Source organism: Ambystoma mexicanum, chromosome 7q, assembly GCF_040938575.1.
Source record: "Ambystoma mexicanum isolate Mex_15411 chromosome 7q, UKY_AmexF1_1, whole genome shotgun sequence".
Classification (NCBI taxonomy): domain Eukaryota; kingdom Metazoa; phylum Chordata; class Amphibia; order Caudata; family Ambystomatidae; genus Ambystoma; species Ambystoma mexicanum.
Window position 1 is genome coordinate 959812831 of NC_090941.1, and position 16928 is coordinate 959829758.

Genomic DNA, 16928 nt, shown 5'->3' on the forward strand with positions numbered 1-16928 from the left:
CAACAAAATGCCACAGTCAAATGGACAGCTGGGCAGGCAAAGCGAATCCCCAGTAGACTTCAAGGGATCCACAGCTCACAGCCACCCTTCAAAGCACGAGCAAAAGAGCGGACTCCAAACCGAGGTTGTTAAGCGGGCTATAAGGCACAATGCCTACAGACACCCGGCACTCAATAGGACAGAGCAATCAAGTTTTCTTTAAGATGTAGAGCTCTTACTACGCACCCTTCTCAGAGTGCTCAAAACGTACTTCTTGGAACGTGCACTCCCCACAGTCCAATTTACTTTATACGAGGCGTTCCCATGCTGGTCTGCCTCCGTTCATAAACAGCCGTGTGGCTCAAAGGCTCACTGGCCCGCAGTCACCACACAACTCATACACGTACTGTCGAGATCCCCAGGAGGGTGAAGGACCACACCACCTACTCTAGAGGGGGAAAACTCACTAAGGTAGTCTCAGAATCAGCACGTCATATGCCAAAGGATATACAGTGTGATCCGACAAAACTTCAACAATGAGCCAGAGCAGAGGAAAGGAGTACCAAGGCTCCAAGGAATATGGGAGGCTTTATTCTTACCGGCTCAGTAACTTTGACCGACCACCAATGCCGCAGAGCCACAATCCCACAAATACCAAACACACTGCTGGCACACCGCGTAGCGCTCTGCACTTGCGCAAGGTGTTTATAGTTGAAGAGTAGAATCAATTGAAATAGAAAGAGGACTGTAGCAGAATACGATTGTGGCTCCAATATTGATGGAAAGCTCCAGGAGTAACAGACGAGGAGGTCCTACACACTAGCAACACCAAACACACTGCTGGCACACCGCGCTGGCGTAACATACTCCAAAATGTTAGAGGCTGATGTTCTTAATTTCCGTGAAATCTGAGATAGCTTCCCCAGGAGTGTTGGTAGAGCTGAGGAGCTTTGACCATTCTCACTGTTTCCACAGACATAAGGGAGGGAGGCTCCCTGATATACTAGAGCCTGAAAGTCTCCCTTCCTAGATATATTCTACTTGTGTGCCTCCTCCCTCCGTGGGTCCACCCCCTGGGTTCACCCCATTTGATAGGGATCTTTCCACTACCCCCGACTGGGGTCAATTCCCAAAGATTTAAATTTACGGGTACATTTTGTGGTAGACACAAATCACAACTGTGTCAGCAACCCCCCCACCCCCGTAAACTGCACACCATGTTCTTTCAAAATGAATTACCAAGAGTTTATTCCATTCTGCAGAGCATTTGTTCAGAACCATTTTGAAATTGTGGAAACTTCCCTCACCCCACTCAGTATCATTACAAGTTTTCATCAAATAGGTTATAGATCTGCCAAATTACCACCAAATCAGTACCACCACTCGGTCCTGTGACATTACCACAGGATTACTAGCAGTGGTAAGGCAGGGTAAATCCACATTTTTAGAGCCATTCAAACTCCATGGGAAATGTGTTGGATTTCCCCGAAAGGTTGAACAGTAAAGCCATCGATTTTTGGGGGTGAATCCTCCACTTTACCTCCAAGCTAGGAATTCAGTGGTGCATTAAACGTAGCAATAGTTGAGTTACTGCACCAAACACATAATGCAGTTCAATACTTGATGCAGGTAGATAACTCCAGAGTAAAGGGCTCGTCACTGTAATGGGACCAGCCTGTGCTTTCGCAAGCTTGTATCCTGTGGCATGGTCATCGCAGCCTTTCAGCCTTCTGAGGTTGATACATTGGGTACAATTGCTTAAAAGTATCAAGAATCCAGTGAGAAGCGCTATGTAAGAACACTCATTATTGTGAATCGTTTTTCATTTAATCATTTTTCATTTGATGGGATGGGAATTATAGTTGGTGTGAGAGGGATAGTTAGTGCAGGGCTGGAGACACTTGACCCCACTAGTTTTTCCCTACTGTTCAATAAACTAATTGAGCTAAACGACAAACTTGTGATTTTATCCGGTACCCATGAATGGGCAATTACGGCGGCATTCTGGCCCTGCCGGACCCGGTATTTGCCCATTCGTGGGCGCCGGAAAAAATATTACCCATTCCCATTGAGCCCCATAGTGCTCAATGGGAATGGGGAGGTCGGATGCACTGGCACCATTCAGAATGGTGCCGGTTCATTCCGACATGCTGTGCTCGTGGGTGTCGCTCTGCCCACCAGGTCACACCTGACTGGCAGAAGGCACCCACGAGCACAACTGGTAGTTTGCCAGTCCGGGAACTATGGTACCGGCAAGCTTATCAGTACCTTAGTTCCTGAACCGGCAAACTTGTAATGAGGCCCAATGCCAACTTCACACATTTTAAAGCCCACATTATTGAACGTAGTCTACCTTTGTCTACTAGTGCCTGGCTTCAAAGCGTCTCGGGGTCCTTACCCGGTATCAACCAGAACCCTTCCAAATGCAGTACATGTTCCTTACATGTTGTGTCTCCCACTTCTCAACATTTAGTCTGCTGGGTAGGCCAATCCTCTTGGTTCTGGTTGCATGTTATGCAGTTGCTCACTTTTCCTATGTCAGGTGCATGGTGGCTCAATGTCACTAATAGATACCACAGCTTCTACCATATGTCAGGTTAGTTTAGAGTTGCCACTGGCTTTATTATACAGTCCTAACATCCTCCCTGTCCAGTAGGTCTGCTCCCAGAAACAACCAGTGCAATCTTACGTGCTCCCTTTGCCTCCCTGACATCAGCTTGTACACAAGGGAACTTCACCTAATCCTTAGTGCTGTACTTTGGCTCTCACTATCTCCTGATGCTCCTCCTCGATGCTTCCCCACATGCTCACTCCTCTTTGCTCCTCAGCACACTCTGGAGTGGGAGGTTGTGTGTCTCCTTCTCTGTGCTGTTCTCCACTCCTTATCCATTCTTGATTGAGGTATTTCCCCCCTTTTTGCTGATCATCTGGTCTCCCCACTCAGCCTAACACCAGCTACTCTTCATTACTTCCTTACGCCAGCATCTGGGGAATTTTATTTGAGTTGTGATTTGAGTTGTGAGATTGATATAATGCACTGGGTGGAATTAACTGCTTCTTAGAGGAGATTTTCAGCCAATAACCCGAAGTTAAGAGATATCAAGAGTTGAAAACATATCACAAAAAGGTAGGTTTTAAAGGCCTTATTATCTGCTGATTTCTTTGCTGAAAAATGTTGACCGAAAAACACAAAATATGGGGGTGAGCAAGGACATATATGGGGTAGGGTGAGTGGGAGGTTAGGGAATAAATAAAAGTGGATGGGAGCCTTTGGGGGAACCCCCCTAAATAAACCAAATTCAAATCTGATGATTTTTTTTGAGGCAAAACATTTCGGCAAAAAAAATATGTGAAAATAAATGTGGATGAATGAACATAGAACCTACATGCTTTTGCCCCTTGTTGAATTGCAGTGCATTGCTGAATCACATTGAACAAACTCACCAACTGAAACTCACGACCAGCGTGTCACTGGTGAGCCCACAAAAGATGATATTAAGGTACATATAGTGGTTCTATTCTCCCAGCATTGTTTGATTACTTCTTGTGACAATAAAGATCCCAACTTTTACCTTTGGGCCTCATTACGAGGTGGGCGGAATGGGTTTAACGGCACCGGTAATGGTGCCGGTGCCGGTAAACTCATTCCGCCCTATTACGAGGTTCCCTTGCGGGACCCGCTCTCAACGTCTGGTCAGACCAGACGTCCTTTGCGGGTCCCGCAAGGGGACCATGGAGCTACTAAAGGGCCCGTTATAAAAGGCCACATCATTAGCTCCCTCCCCATTCCCATCGTGCCCTATGGGGGCTCGAATGGGAGTGGGGATTGGTTTTTTGAATGAGGAATTACCGGGTCCTCCAAGGTTGGAATGACCCGGTAATTCCTCATTCAAGGAACCCGGACCCGAGTTTGGAGGCAGTCATGGCGCTAATAGCACCATGGCTACCTGCAAACTCGTAATGAGGCCCATCTACTTTAAATTGACATTGACAATTGCCTGCTTCCCCTTTAATTACACCTAGAGTGCCCATTTCAACCAAAGGTCTGCATATTCTGTGTATTTCATCACTAGGGTGGGTTGGTATGTTTTATTAGTTTATCCTTTTACTTTTATTAGCGTCCTGAATTTTTATAGAAACTTGATTTGACGTTTCTTTATTTTGGTACCACAATACCATTGTTGTTTGGAATGCATCCTTGCAGGCTCATACCGCTCTTGAAGTGTGAAGCCTGCGCTTCGCCCATCCTACCTTAAAGAGCAGATAGAGGTGTGCCTATAATACCCTACTTGTTTCACCTTTATGATTGCGATCACTGCTGGTTTAGTAGAAGTGTGCGGCTGAGTAGGAGTTTGGGAGCCACAATTTATCCATGTACTCCTGCAGATCAGTTGTCATTTTGTCACAATCTGTGAGGATGCACAAACTGTAATTAAGTTAATTAGCTGAAGGCACAGTTGATTAAGACATTTTTGTTACACCACTAGCACATTTACAAATGCAATTAAGTCATTAACATTTGGAAGATTGCATGGAAGTAATACTGAGAGGTCCTTTATGGATAGGGGGGAGTGAGTTCCACTGTTGTGCTGCAAAAGTTGGAAAGCTGGCACCACCAGCTTTGTCTCGTTTGTATTTTAGTTGCAAATATTTTCTGCTCTAGGCTGCTCTCTGGGGTCTGTTCGAGTGATCTCTGATGATTATCTGGGTAAAGTAGGGGGAGCAGAGTTAGACAGACATCTACGTGTGATGGGTAGTGTCTTGAAGATAACACACTCTCTGATGGGGAGTATAAGGAACTCATGGTGGCAACAGTAAAGTCAGACAGAAGCGATCACAGTTCAAGGTTGTTCATCAAACTGTATAAATGGGTGATAAGAACGCCTACTCTAAACCTAAATCTAAGATGGGAGCAAGCTACGACTACCAAATAATAATAAGGCAGTCCTAGTGGCATTTTGCCAAATAAAAAGGGCCTATACTAAAAGAAAAGAAAGAAGTGTTCACAAAATGATATGTCAGGATAGTATAGCTGGGGTCTCCCATCCCCACGTTTTGGCATTGGACAACCCAACACACAAATGGGCTTCTCCAGAAAGAGGTTACAGTTCTCTTGAGCGATAGCAGGACCTTCTGCGGCCAAGTCTCTTTCATACAAAGTATCTTGCCTCTGAGGGGCTTGTGTTTCAAAAATAACAAAAACAAACGTTTTTTTTCTCCATTGGGTGATGACTCTTCACCCCTGGATTCCCCTCAACTGGGCTCTGATCCTTTTTACAAAGTTAGCCTCCCTCTGTCGGGTTCACTACAGCCTTTCACTCTTTATATATTTTCACCTGTAATGTTCATGAGTCCCAATGTCTTTTTAAACAATTATTCACTGTGGAGATCCCTTAGCCGTGCTCACATTTCCCTTAGCTTTCCTCTTGGCAACGTGTCAAACACTTTTGATTGTACAAGGGGTTCTATGCGATCCTTGTATGACCACTTTGACTGCTTACATTGGGCTCTCCTAGGGCCTCCTGGTATCTGTAGTTTCAAGAAAAGGGGTCCAGCCAGAGTCTTTCGTATAATGCTCACGTGGCACTAGACCACTCTGCAGCTGGTCTTTCCCTGGGATTTCTTAGAAGTTCATTAACATACATGTTCTTTTTCATAAGTTCTTTCAATTTATGTCCTGTTGCTATTTGCAACTTTTGCTCAACACAGTCAGGTTTACTATGGGTTCTCCCTCCGACTAACCACATGTGTTGAATTCCTTGGCGTGTCTTGTCTCTGGCGTCAAGGACAGTACCACGGTAGCAAGCGCATCTGCCAGCCTTGGTTATCAGTGCGAGAGGGCCCTGTGCACCGTTGATATCTGTTACACCACACGCCAGCTGTAGTACCCGGTCTCATGATTCCTTTCACAGAGACTTCACAGGTCTGGGTCAAAAAGGGCAAGGGCACATCCCTCCTGGTCGTCCTTCCAGGTCTCACCACCTTTTCCTCTGTTCAAACTGCTGTCTTGGACTAGGTGTCTCCTCATGTGTTTGGCCTTGCTCAAATTGCGCTCTTGTGCTCTGCCTTTTATTCCTATGGGGAAGGGAAAGGGCCGTCAGGTGTCTGTAGTTATTGTCAATTGCTTGACTCTGCCTGACCTTTGTGTTTGGACATGTCAGGTAAACGGCTCTGGTATTAGTCTGTTGTCTTTCAGGGTTTAAGAAAGTGTTTGTGTCGGAAAGATGGCGGGGGTGGAGCTTCTAAATATCCTACGGGGTAGGATGGGAATAGGTGTTATAAGGAAGAGGGTACCACATCCCACCTGTCGGTGTCCCACTTCCACTCCCTGAAGACCCCCCATCCAGGTGATCCTCCCCCACAGGTCCACCCCAGGAACTGGATCCAATAGCGATGGCCGTGTCCTGGCCACCTGAATGACAGATCTCTGGGGAAAAGCAAGTGAAACACCTTCAGATTTCTCACAAGAGCCATTGGGCATTTTTCCTGATGGCCAAGATGTGTTCCTGGCTTGGGATATTGAGCGCAGCTCAAATGGCTTTGTTCTGGATCGCCTGTAGCTTTCCAATGTTCTGCCAGGAACTGCCAGCAAATAGGGATTTACAGTAATCCAGCTTTAAACCTATAATTGCAAGTACAATTGTGAGACAGCTGTCATGAGAGAAGAAGGACCAAGCAGCATTAATCAGTGTTGTTGTGTTTGCAGAGGAAGAGGCAATAGCATACACTTGGCACATGAGCGAGGGTGTAGCATCAAGATAAACGCGGAGGGTTTTCACTGATGATAAGACAGGTACCTGGAATCCGTCAACGCAGAAGGATGCGTATTGCACATTGAGATTCTTGATTGCCGCCAGCAGCCCTACCAGGAGGAGCTCTATCGTTTCGTCATTTAGACAGAGGTGGTGGAATGGCAATTCTGGCCTTTATTGTAGCATAGAAAATGTTTAGTGAGCGGGTCACCTTTAGGTAGTTGCCAGACAAGGGTAGGAGGAATTGAGTTTTCATCGGCATGCTTTGTATAGGATATACCAATGGAGTCAATTAGATCAAAGCGGGGTCTGGTAAATATGTTGTAGATGGTTCGCGACAGACAAGACCCTTGGGGGGGCAGGTGGGACACTGTGGTTCTTGGCGAACACTCTCATGGATCAGCCCTGAAGGAAGGAAGCCACCCAAGTGGTGGCATAGAGCAAGAAGTGTGCTGCAGCGGTGAGGTGTTGACAGAGGACCTGGTGATCAACCAGGTCAAAAACAGTTGAGAGATCAAGGAGGAGGAGGAGGGCAGGTTTCCTCTCATCTCGGATCTAGTCAAGCTGTGATCAAGCAAGGCAGATCACGTGCCATGGCCATGCCGCAAGCCAGATTGTGGTGCACCCAGGATGTGGTGAGTTTCCAAGAACTATTGGATCTGTATGTAGCCAACTCTGTCCAGTATATTCAAAAGGAAAGGGACAGTGGTGATGGGTCGATAGTTGTTAGTGACTGCAGGAGAAAGTGAGGGTTTTTTGATTAGAGGGAGTACCCATGCTTCTTTGAGGTTAGGTGGAACTTGGCCAGAGGAGATGGAGGAATTAATACATTTCATGGTGAACAGAATCAGTTCTTCTGCACAGTCTTTAATGATGGATGCAGGGCAGATGTCAGGGGGAGTAGCATGCCCCAGTCAATGGGTTGGTACAACACCCAAAAGCTGTATCTCCCTCCTCACATCCCATCTTCACCCTTCCTGTATAGCAATGCACACATGTTGGCTTATTATTGTTGCTTAAGCACCAACTAATAGTCAAAACTAAAAGGTGGGTCCACACAAAAGAAACAATCAGCGCATTGGGGCATTAGTCGAAGAGATTCACAATTACAGGTGAGCAAAGAGCTAATGATTGGTACTCTCAGCTGACTGCACTGCTCCCCTCACCCAGGCATCATCTTGAGGAATAGTAGAGGAAGATTGTTTTTAGATTGATCTGTTAAGTAAGGATTTCGATGCCACTTGAAAAGGAAAGCATGCAGCACTTTCGACATTACTGTGGTGTATTTGTGGGAGTGCTTGTCTGAGGCTGAAATTCATCATTAATTTACAGTGCAGCGAATAGGGCACAGATGTAGAGAGTGAGGTGGGATTCCAACATGAGGGATAGCGAAAATGTACAAAGGTATGGGGACATATAGACAAAGATTAGGGAATCAAAGAGCATGGGGGAAAAGATGGAAAGCAGACCCAGAATGAGAATGGGACAGAGATTGAGAGAAGAGTTTGGAGCTGTAAAGTAAGACATACAATGATGACTGTAGAAAACACAGAGAGATGGAGGGCTGACTGGTAAAAGAGAAGGTCCAGAGGTGAGGAGAAGAGCAGAGGAATATGTGGAGTGAAGGAGGGACAGATGGTCCACTCCTCCTCTTATTCTATTAATGACAATGGGGGTCATTACGACCCTGGCGTTAAGGGATTACCGGTAATGGTAAGGGTACCGGTACCAGTAATCCCTTGGCGCCCAATTCCCATAACGGCGGCTGGAACCAGCCATTATTGCAGGGACCCGCAAAGGGACCCTGGCGATAATTACGGTACCGCAATTTGCGGTACCGTAATTATCGGCTTTCCCCATTCACATTATGCCCAATGGGGCAAAAATGGGAATGGGGAAGGGCCATGGTGAAATGGGGAAGTACCGCCCCACCAACCTTGGAATGGGGTAGTACTTCCCCATTTCACCATGGCGGACTCGTTACAATACCGGTAGCAACCATGGGGCTAATAGCGCCATGGTTTAGTGCCGGTGTTGTAATGAGGGCCAATTACTGTTATTAGGGCCTACCTGATTCTGTTTATTTAATTCCATATGTAAATGTCCTACATAATTTTAGTCTATAGCATAACTAGTATTGAAAATCTACTTCTGACCATTGCTAGTTTATTACCTACTTGTCTATATCCCTGCTAAATTTCAATTCTTCGGTTAATCAGAGAGTTATTCCTTCTCGTATCTCCAGGTGCAGTAAGTTTCTGACAGCATCTGCATCCACATCTGCTGGGATGATGGATCAGGAGCTGTGCAAACATTTCTGAATACCATGACGACATAGACCCATGGATGAAGAACGCTTCTCTTATCCTGCATGGTGCTAAAACAGATACAGCATCCTATTATTGACAATATTTTACCAGGATATTAGTCATGTCACTTCAAATCTCTCTTTTTAAAATTCATTTCTGTCCTTTTGGTCAGACTGTGCAAGCAACACATTTGGAGCTAAAGGGATTATGTGTACAAGTGTTACACCTATCTTAACACCTCCTTCTAAACTTCAGGGTGCTATTCCATGTTTTGGCAGACAGGTAGGGGGCTCGAAATGGGATTATCGCATGTCCTGGTCCAGTACTTGTTGACTACCAAATGAATTGGTTTTGGTGGAAAACCACCAAAGCAGGACGATTCTGCAGGAATCCGTTGTAGGTGATATTTACATTATGTGTACTTGGAAGTGCAAACAAAGGGCCCCATTATAAGTGTTGCGGTAAGGAAACAACGGTGGCAGTAGTGCTACCGGCGCTGTTGTTAACGCGCCGCAATATTACGAGTCTGCTTGCGATGCCGCTCTGGACGCCTGGTCAGACCAGACGTGCAGAGCGACACCCGCTAGCATTACCGGATGGTAGCAACGGCCCTGTTACTAGCGGGACCGTTGTTACCATCCTCCCCATTCCCATTGAGCCCTATGGGGGCTCAAATGGGAATGGGGACATACCGGGTCCGGGTCCCGGAAACGGGAATTACCGGGCGCGCAAATGTCGGAATGGCCCGTGCATTCCCATTTTTCGGGACCCTGACCCGAGTTTGGGGGTAGCCATGCCAGTAAAAACGGCATGGCTACTTCCAAACTCATAATGAGGCCCTTTAGTGTTGCGCCGATTTGTCCTGATTGAACTTCTTTTGCACTTCATATTGTAAATTAAGAAAATTGCCTGGATGGGATCAAAGTGCACCTGGAGATACACCAGCGATCCGGTCCCCTAAATGCCATTTGCCCTTCCAAGAAAATGACCCCATTATGCTTTTTTCAGCAATATTTGTTTCTGGGCCTCATTACAAGTATGGAGTTAAGGGGTAAAATTGGTGCAAAATCCATTACCGTCAACTTTTACCACTATGCCACATTATGTGGTTGGGCATGGAGTGGAGGATTTACCTCCAAAAAAAAACAGAAGGTAAATACTCCCACTCAATGCCAAAAACCAGCAGACTCAGTGTTTTCACCGCATTAATTCCACCAAAAAAGCCCCATTATGTCCAATGGCTTAAGAAAAATGAGGATTTACACCACCACCACTTGTAATCCGGCGGTATATCCGCCAGACCAAGTGGCGATAGCAGCAATTCAGTTGGCCGGTATTCTAGCGGCTTTATTGCTGGGATACCAGCCAACTCGTAATGAGGCCTAAACTACTTTCCAGACAAAGGGTCAGGCCTTGAAACACTTGATTCCGGAAGAAAAGTTTGAAAAGCAATCATTTGCAAAGCCTATAGTTCTGCATTTTGCAATTTTAGATGGTAAAACGTTTTTTTTTGTGAGGGCCTTTCAGAAATAAGTCTTATCCCTTTTTACTGCAACAGCGACCATGATAAATTGAGAGAACCATCAAGGTTCATGTATGAGACTCCCAATCCATCAAAGCCACAGTCTTGATAATAATAATAATAATAATAATAATAATAATAATAATAATAATAGTATTAAGAATAATGAAATTAGTCATGATTACATCAAAAATTAAAAAATGTAATCCAGAACAAAAGTGAACGCATATCAATGTACCAAGCAGCATGAACATGAAATAAGCTCTGATAAGCAGCATTCAACAACTTCCTCCTCAACATAAACAGTTCCACCCTCGTCTACAAAATGGCTGTCATTACAGCAGTGCTTTCACCACAGTGCACTTGTTCTGCTTCAGGGAGCAGCTTATTCGCAACAGGTCCCTTTAATATGTACCTTCAAGAGCTCTAGCAGAGGGTTAAAGTTTTCTCTACCAGACCTACAAGCGTAAAAATATCTTATAAGATTCTTATATGTATCTCATCAGAACTTGTGAGAAACCAGGGGGATTTCTGGAACAATAACAACAACTTAATAAGAACTTACATGAAACCAAAATCCTTATCGAAATTTGAAGTAGGATTTATGTAAGATCTTACAAGATTCTAATACGATCCTTATACGAGAATGAATATGATATTGTCTATGGGTAGAAGTTCACACATTTACCTGTACAAATGCACTAGTGACAAACTACCAGACGACAATACATTCCTATCACTCAAAGCCCCGTCCCATTACCCAACTGCCCCCACTCCTCCCTCCACCATTTATTGCCTCATGTCCCCATGCTGTATATCTGTCATTCAGGGTGACGTTGCATGTTTAAATAACCCACCCTCTCACTGACAATCTCCACATGATAGGATTCCTGATTTTGAATCCAAAGTCTTTATTTAAATGGATGCATAGCAGACTAAATAAAACAGTTTGAAGTATACATTTTTAGGACTTAAAGAGCAATAACTATGATATCCATGCTGCCAAGCTTTAGTTTTCCAAAGTTTCTGATTAGATTCATGGACAAAAGCAGAATAGCACCATTAGCTACTTGTTCCCCGAATTCACCTTGCTGAAGAGTGGTCCTTTATTAGTGTACTTGGAACGTGTCCACCGTTTGGAATTTGGGATGTTATTTATGTCTCTTAATGTTCTGGTTTCACTGCTTGTTTTTTTGGTTGACGTCTACACCCTCTTTCCAATCTCTATTCCCCTGTCGGATTCAATTCACGTGATCTGGCTTGCGCACAATTCTGTGCCCACTCTTTTTGTTGTCTCAATGTTAATCCTCTTTTTCTGTTAGGCCCTCATTACGAATGTTGCGCTCTTGCACGTTGACAACATTATAATTCGGTGAATGGATGTGGTGAATTTCTTACAGGGGAAGAAAACCAATGCGTTTGTGTCATTAAAATAATGTATTAATTTCTTTTAAAAAATAAATGTTTTCTCCATGTCTCAAATAAAACACTATAAACACCAATTTAACACAAAAGGATAAAAAGCTTTTTTAAACAAACCACCACCTTATGAGACCGTTCAGCCTTTTGACACAATTGTTTTTGAAAATATAATATCTTGGATATAAGTACTAGTAGCCGGTATAGAGTACTATCTAGGTAATGAGATCATAATAGATTTTTATTTTTTATATAACATTGTTTTATTACAAGTTGTTTTGGCCCAACATGTCATGTTTCTGTTTTGGATGCTGTCAAATGCAAGACTTTTATCAGGCGCTTTGGTGCTTCATGTTTCTTTTTGTTAAACTTCAACATGGACTTTTTGTATCCTTTTTATATTCCCCTTCTTTCTGTATTCTTTAGTATCTGTAAGAAATTCATAATAGACTGTGCTCATTAGATTCTAATTCTTAGTATTCGACTCGGCCTCCCCTTTTGTAAAAAAAACATTTTTTTTATCTTATGTGGTTGTTTGGAGATGGTCTACTTCTCCTGCATCTTTTTGCAATACTTCAGCATTTATATTAAACGCTTCTAGTGGGCAGCAAATGTCCTCCCTAAAATATACATTTAAACATGTTTTAATATTGGGCATCTCTGTATCTATCAGCACACAGTATGATGGAATTGGCATTCTTAGTACAAACATTTGCTTTTTACATTTAGTGTATTGTCATTATTGCCAAAGCCAATCTTACCCTTCTCTAGGAATAGTTCTGTATCCTCTTTTGACCTGTTGACCTGCTGCATGCTTTACCTACCATTGCCACATGCAGTAGTATGAATGCACTGCCCGGAGGTGGGGGAGGAGGGCCACAAAGCATGTTGGCTAGAAGCTGCTCATGTCACATTTTGTGGCTTTAGGGGACACCACATTTGTTCACAAATGTGTCTAAGTGTATGTCTTTGTGCATGATCTATTAATGTCTCTTACTATCATGTCCTGCACAAAAAATACAAAAGTGATACCTGCTTCCATGATATTATATAAGAAGGAATGGAAGCATGAGGTTTTCTGGAATGGTATGGAAAGTAGATTTTGGAAAACATTGCTAAATCATTGCTAAATCTTCTGCTATCCATCCCTATTGCTGTACTTAGATTTGAACTGGGTCTTATATCCCTGAATGCAAATTATAAGTGGAAAATGTGTTCTCTGTTTTGCAAATGTATTGCAAGGAACAACAATAATGGTCTGTCATCACTTCTCTCTGACGACCTACAAAACTCAAATGATACATGTATTAGATCTTGGAAACTTAGGGTCCATGATTATCTCCACGAGGCAAACATAACACAGGATGTATTAATTTCTAATCCAATGAAAGCAAAAACCAAGTTATGGGAAACTTTAGATGCATCAAACAAATAAGCAGATTGAAGCATTTCAAATATATTGATTTTGAGCAACAGTACAAATGAGGACAGAGTAACAGCAAAAAGGGGGTGGCTGAACAGCGCAAAGGTGGGCGAAGCGGCAGCTCTAGAGGTGGATGGAGTGACAGCGCAAGGGGAATGAGAGGCAGTCCAAGGGGTTTGGAGGAGGGATAAAACCAAAAGAACGATGTATGAAGTATAAAGACGCCAATAAAAATCCTTTTCTCCTGAAGCGTTATGGTTCAGCTGAGGCCTATCTTTTAAAATCTACTAACACTGATCATCACAGAGATCTCATGCGTCTCAGGTTTAATGCATGGCGAAACGAAAGAAATCGTGGCCAGATGGTACCCCTTAAGAATGGAAAATATACTGTGCCACTATTGTAAAAGTGGAGACGAGACCTTGAAGCATATTGTAGTGGAATGCACAACCTTAGCAGCCCAAAGAATAAAATATTTTCGAAAATGTCTTCAATCTTATAGTGACTTAGATACTGAAGAAGCTTTGCAAATAATATTTCAAATGATACAAAACTCACTTAAGATATGCAATTTCGAATTTTTTAGCAGAAATAAAACTGGTGAGTAATGAAGACACATGCTAACGGATATGTTTTTATGTCCAACAGTGTTAACCTTCCTCTTTGGTAACTAGTCATTTTTTTTGTTTTATGTTTTAACCTTGTGTTATGTGAGTGAATATATTTTTATGTTACTCTATATTCTTTTAAAATTGTATGTTCAGATATTTTTTCATATTTGATTATTTTATGTACTCATGTTTAAATATTCTCTTGTTTTTTGATTTATCAGCCAAAACAATACAAAAATTAAAAATATAAGATATTTTTTCTTAATGAAATATGTTGTTTTTTAGTTTGCATACTTTAAAGTGATATACGACTAGCATAACATGTTCCTTTCCCCACCCTGCACACCCTTCCACCATGTGATCGCAATGGCACGCCTTGCTTAATATCTATCATAGATGATAGCGGAAGGGGCTTCTCCACGCCCAGGCTCCCATATTGAACTCCTGAATGCAGGAGAGATATGTTCTACTTGGAGAGGTCCATTTCCTGTTCATTGTCGATGACTAGACATTCCCTGCAGAGATTCTGTCAAAGCACCTGAATATCACTCGTTGGAGGGAAACAGATGGAGTATTACAATGTGTTTGCGGCGGATTACATTGCACAATCACACTCAATGGTGCTATGTGCCAATGAATTTCACTGATTATGACATGATGTGGAAATATGTTTTTCTCTTTCAGGCATAGTATGTTGCCTTATAACTGTTGGATACACTGATTATAACATGTCATGTTGCTATATACCGATGAAATACCCTGATTATAACATGTCTTGAAAACTCTCTCTTTTTCAGACATAGCATTCGCCAGATCCAATTAGTGAAGGGCCCAAATAAAATATTACTGAGCCAGGATGACCTCGCATTCATCAACCCAAAGCTAAGTATGAAGGTAAGTACTCACCTCTGATATACAGGAGTGTTGTCATTACATCATTATTTGGGAATGTAACATTTGCTGGGTACTTGATTCGGTAGTGTTGACCTGTGTGGGCCTAAAGGAGTGTACAGGCGGGGATGCAATGTCCACGTTCTAGTGAATAGAACTCCCAATTCACCATCCAATTCGTTCCATCTACCCAGCAAATGACACATCTTAACCCTGTGCCTTAAAAAAGAGGTCAGCCATTACCACCTGCATCTTCAACCTACGCGCCCTGCCCAATCTTGTTCTCGTTGGAATTGTGATTCATGATCTCCAGAATTCCATATTTGTCAAAAATGTCTGCTCTCTCAAACGCCCTATATTGAAGGATGCACGTTTACCCTGCCAGTCTCCCATTGCAGGTATTCTTTAACCACTTGACAAAGATCTCCTGAACTATGGCCTGGCTGCCATTGCCCATGAGTGAATGTAACCTTTGGTTGTTGCTGTCTGAGAGCTCTCTGTTACATGGCCATGGGCTCTGTAGATGCATCAAACAAATAAGCAGATTGAAGCATGTCAAATATATTGATTTTGAGCAACAGTACAAATGAGGACAGAGTAACAGCAAAAAGGGGGTGGCTGAACAGCGCAAAGGTGGGCGAAGCGGCAGCTCTAGAGGTGGATGGAGTGACAGCGCAAGGGGAAGGAGAGGCAGTCCAAGGGGTTTGGAGGAGGGACAGTGAAAGGGGGACGAGGGACAGCACAAGGGGGAGGTGGGACAGAACAAGGGGGAAAGGAGTAAAAGCGTGTGTGGGGAGTGGCATCTTTTGGTTGCAGGTATAATTGCAGTCTGTGGTTGTAGTTGTCATATATTGTAGTTTTCATCTCAACATGATTTCCTACAAGGATATCTGTATATTGTCAGTGGTACTGCACATATCCAATGAAATTCAGCCTGCAGATGTCCTCATTTTATTGGAGAGGTGGTGCAGTACCACTAACAACATACAGATGTGCTCATTGAGATTGGAGCAGTGCAATAACATACAAGCAATTATTTCTAAGTGACATAAAGATGCCCACATAAGAAACCTAAGATTTCTTATGAGGGCATCTTTATGTTGTCAGTAGTACTGCACCTGTTAAAAAATGATTGCTTGTATGGTAACATTATCCAGAAAGGGAAACCTGTATGAAGCCCAATGGGGCCAGAAAAGTAGCCCAAATATAGCCAATTTCACTCTGGCTGCAAAAACAAAGACCACTACTCTATCCCTGCTTTGAAAGTGACACATATCACATGCCATGGTACAGAACTTCTGATTGGGAGACAATGGGGATCATTACAACCCCGGCCAGTAAGAATGCCATGCTGCCGCCGGAATTGTACATTTTCTCCAACGCCTGGCAATGGGGAATCACCAGGGCATTGCCAGAAAATGTCACTCCCCATTCCCATTCGAGAACCATATGACTCAATGGGAATGGGGAGGACGGATGCACCGACACTGTGTGCAACAGTGCCGATGCGTTTGTCAATGTCTGCGGGCGGGGCCTGTTTCGCCGCCGGGTCCGACCTCGGACTGTGCTGGTCCGGGAACAACAGTGACAGTAGCTTACCGGCAGCGTTGTTACCGGAGCCGGCACACTCCTAATGAGGCCCAATGTGTTTCCCAAGCCACTATTGGATTACATTTGCGTAATGGAATAGGAAATAACATTTAGTGTGTCAGGTGATTATGCCACAGCATTTCCAGTTGTCATGCCAAACACAAAGACAGTTTCCGGGCACCCCTTTACTCTCTTCTCTTTAAAAAGGTTGCTGGCAATATTTATTTTGGTGGTTGCACCACCAAAATGCACCCGATAAATCTAACCAGTTCAGAATTCCTCAAGAAACTCCACTGGGTCCTAGTGGGGTGCAGACAAATTTGAATTGGTGAATTTCTCCAACAGCAATATATTGAGAACATAATTTCAAAACATCAAATGTACAACGCATGAAACAAAATCATTATCATGGCACATTAGACAGAAGTCATG

General features: G+C 43.5%; 1 protein-coding gene across 1 annotated transcript in view; it reads left to right on the forward strand.

The window, feature by feature from the left end:
- The window catches only part of LOC138528419 (retinal guanylyl cyclase 2-like), a 772203-nt gene that overhangs the window by 384552 nt on the left and 370723 nt on the right, over positions 1 to 16928 (forward strand). Inside the window, exon 6 of the mRNA XM_069640033.1 lies at positions 14813 to 14909. Within this exon, the coding sequence (XP_069496134.1) occupies positions 14813 to 14909 (97 nt within the window). The remainder of the gene's footprint in view (positions 1 to 14812; positions 14910 to 16928) is intronic.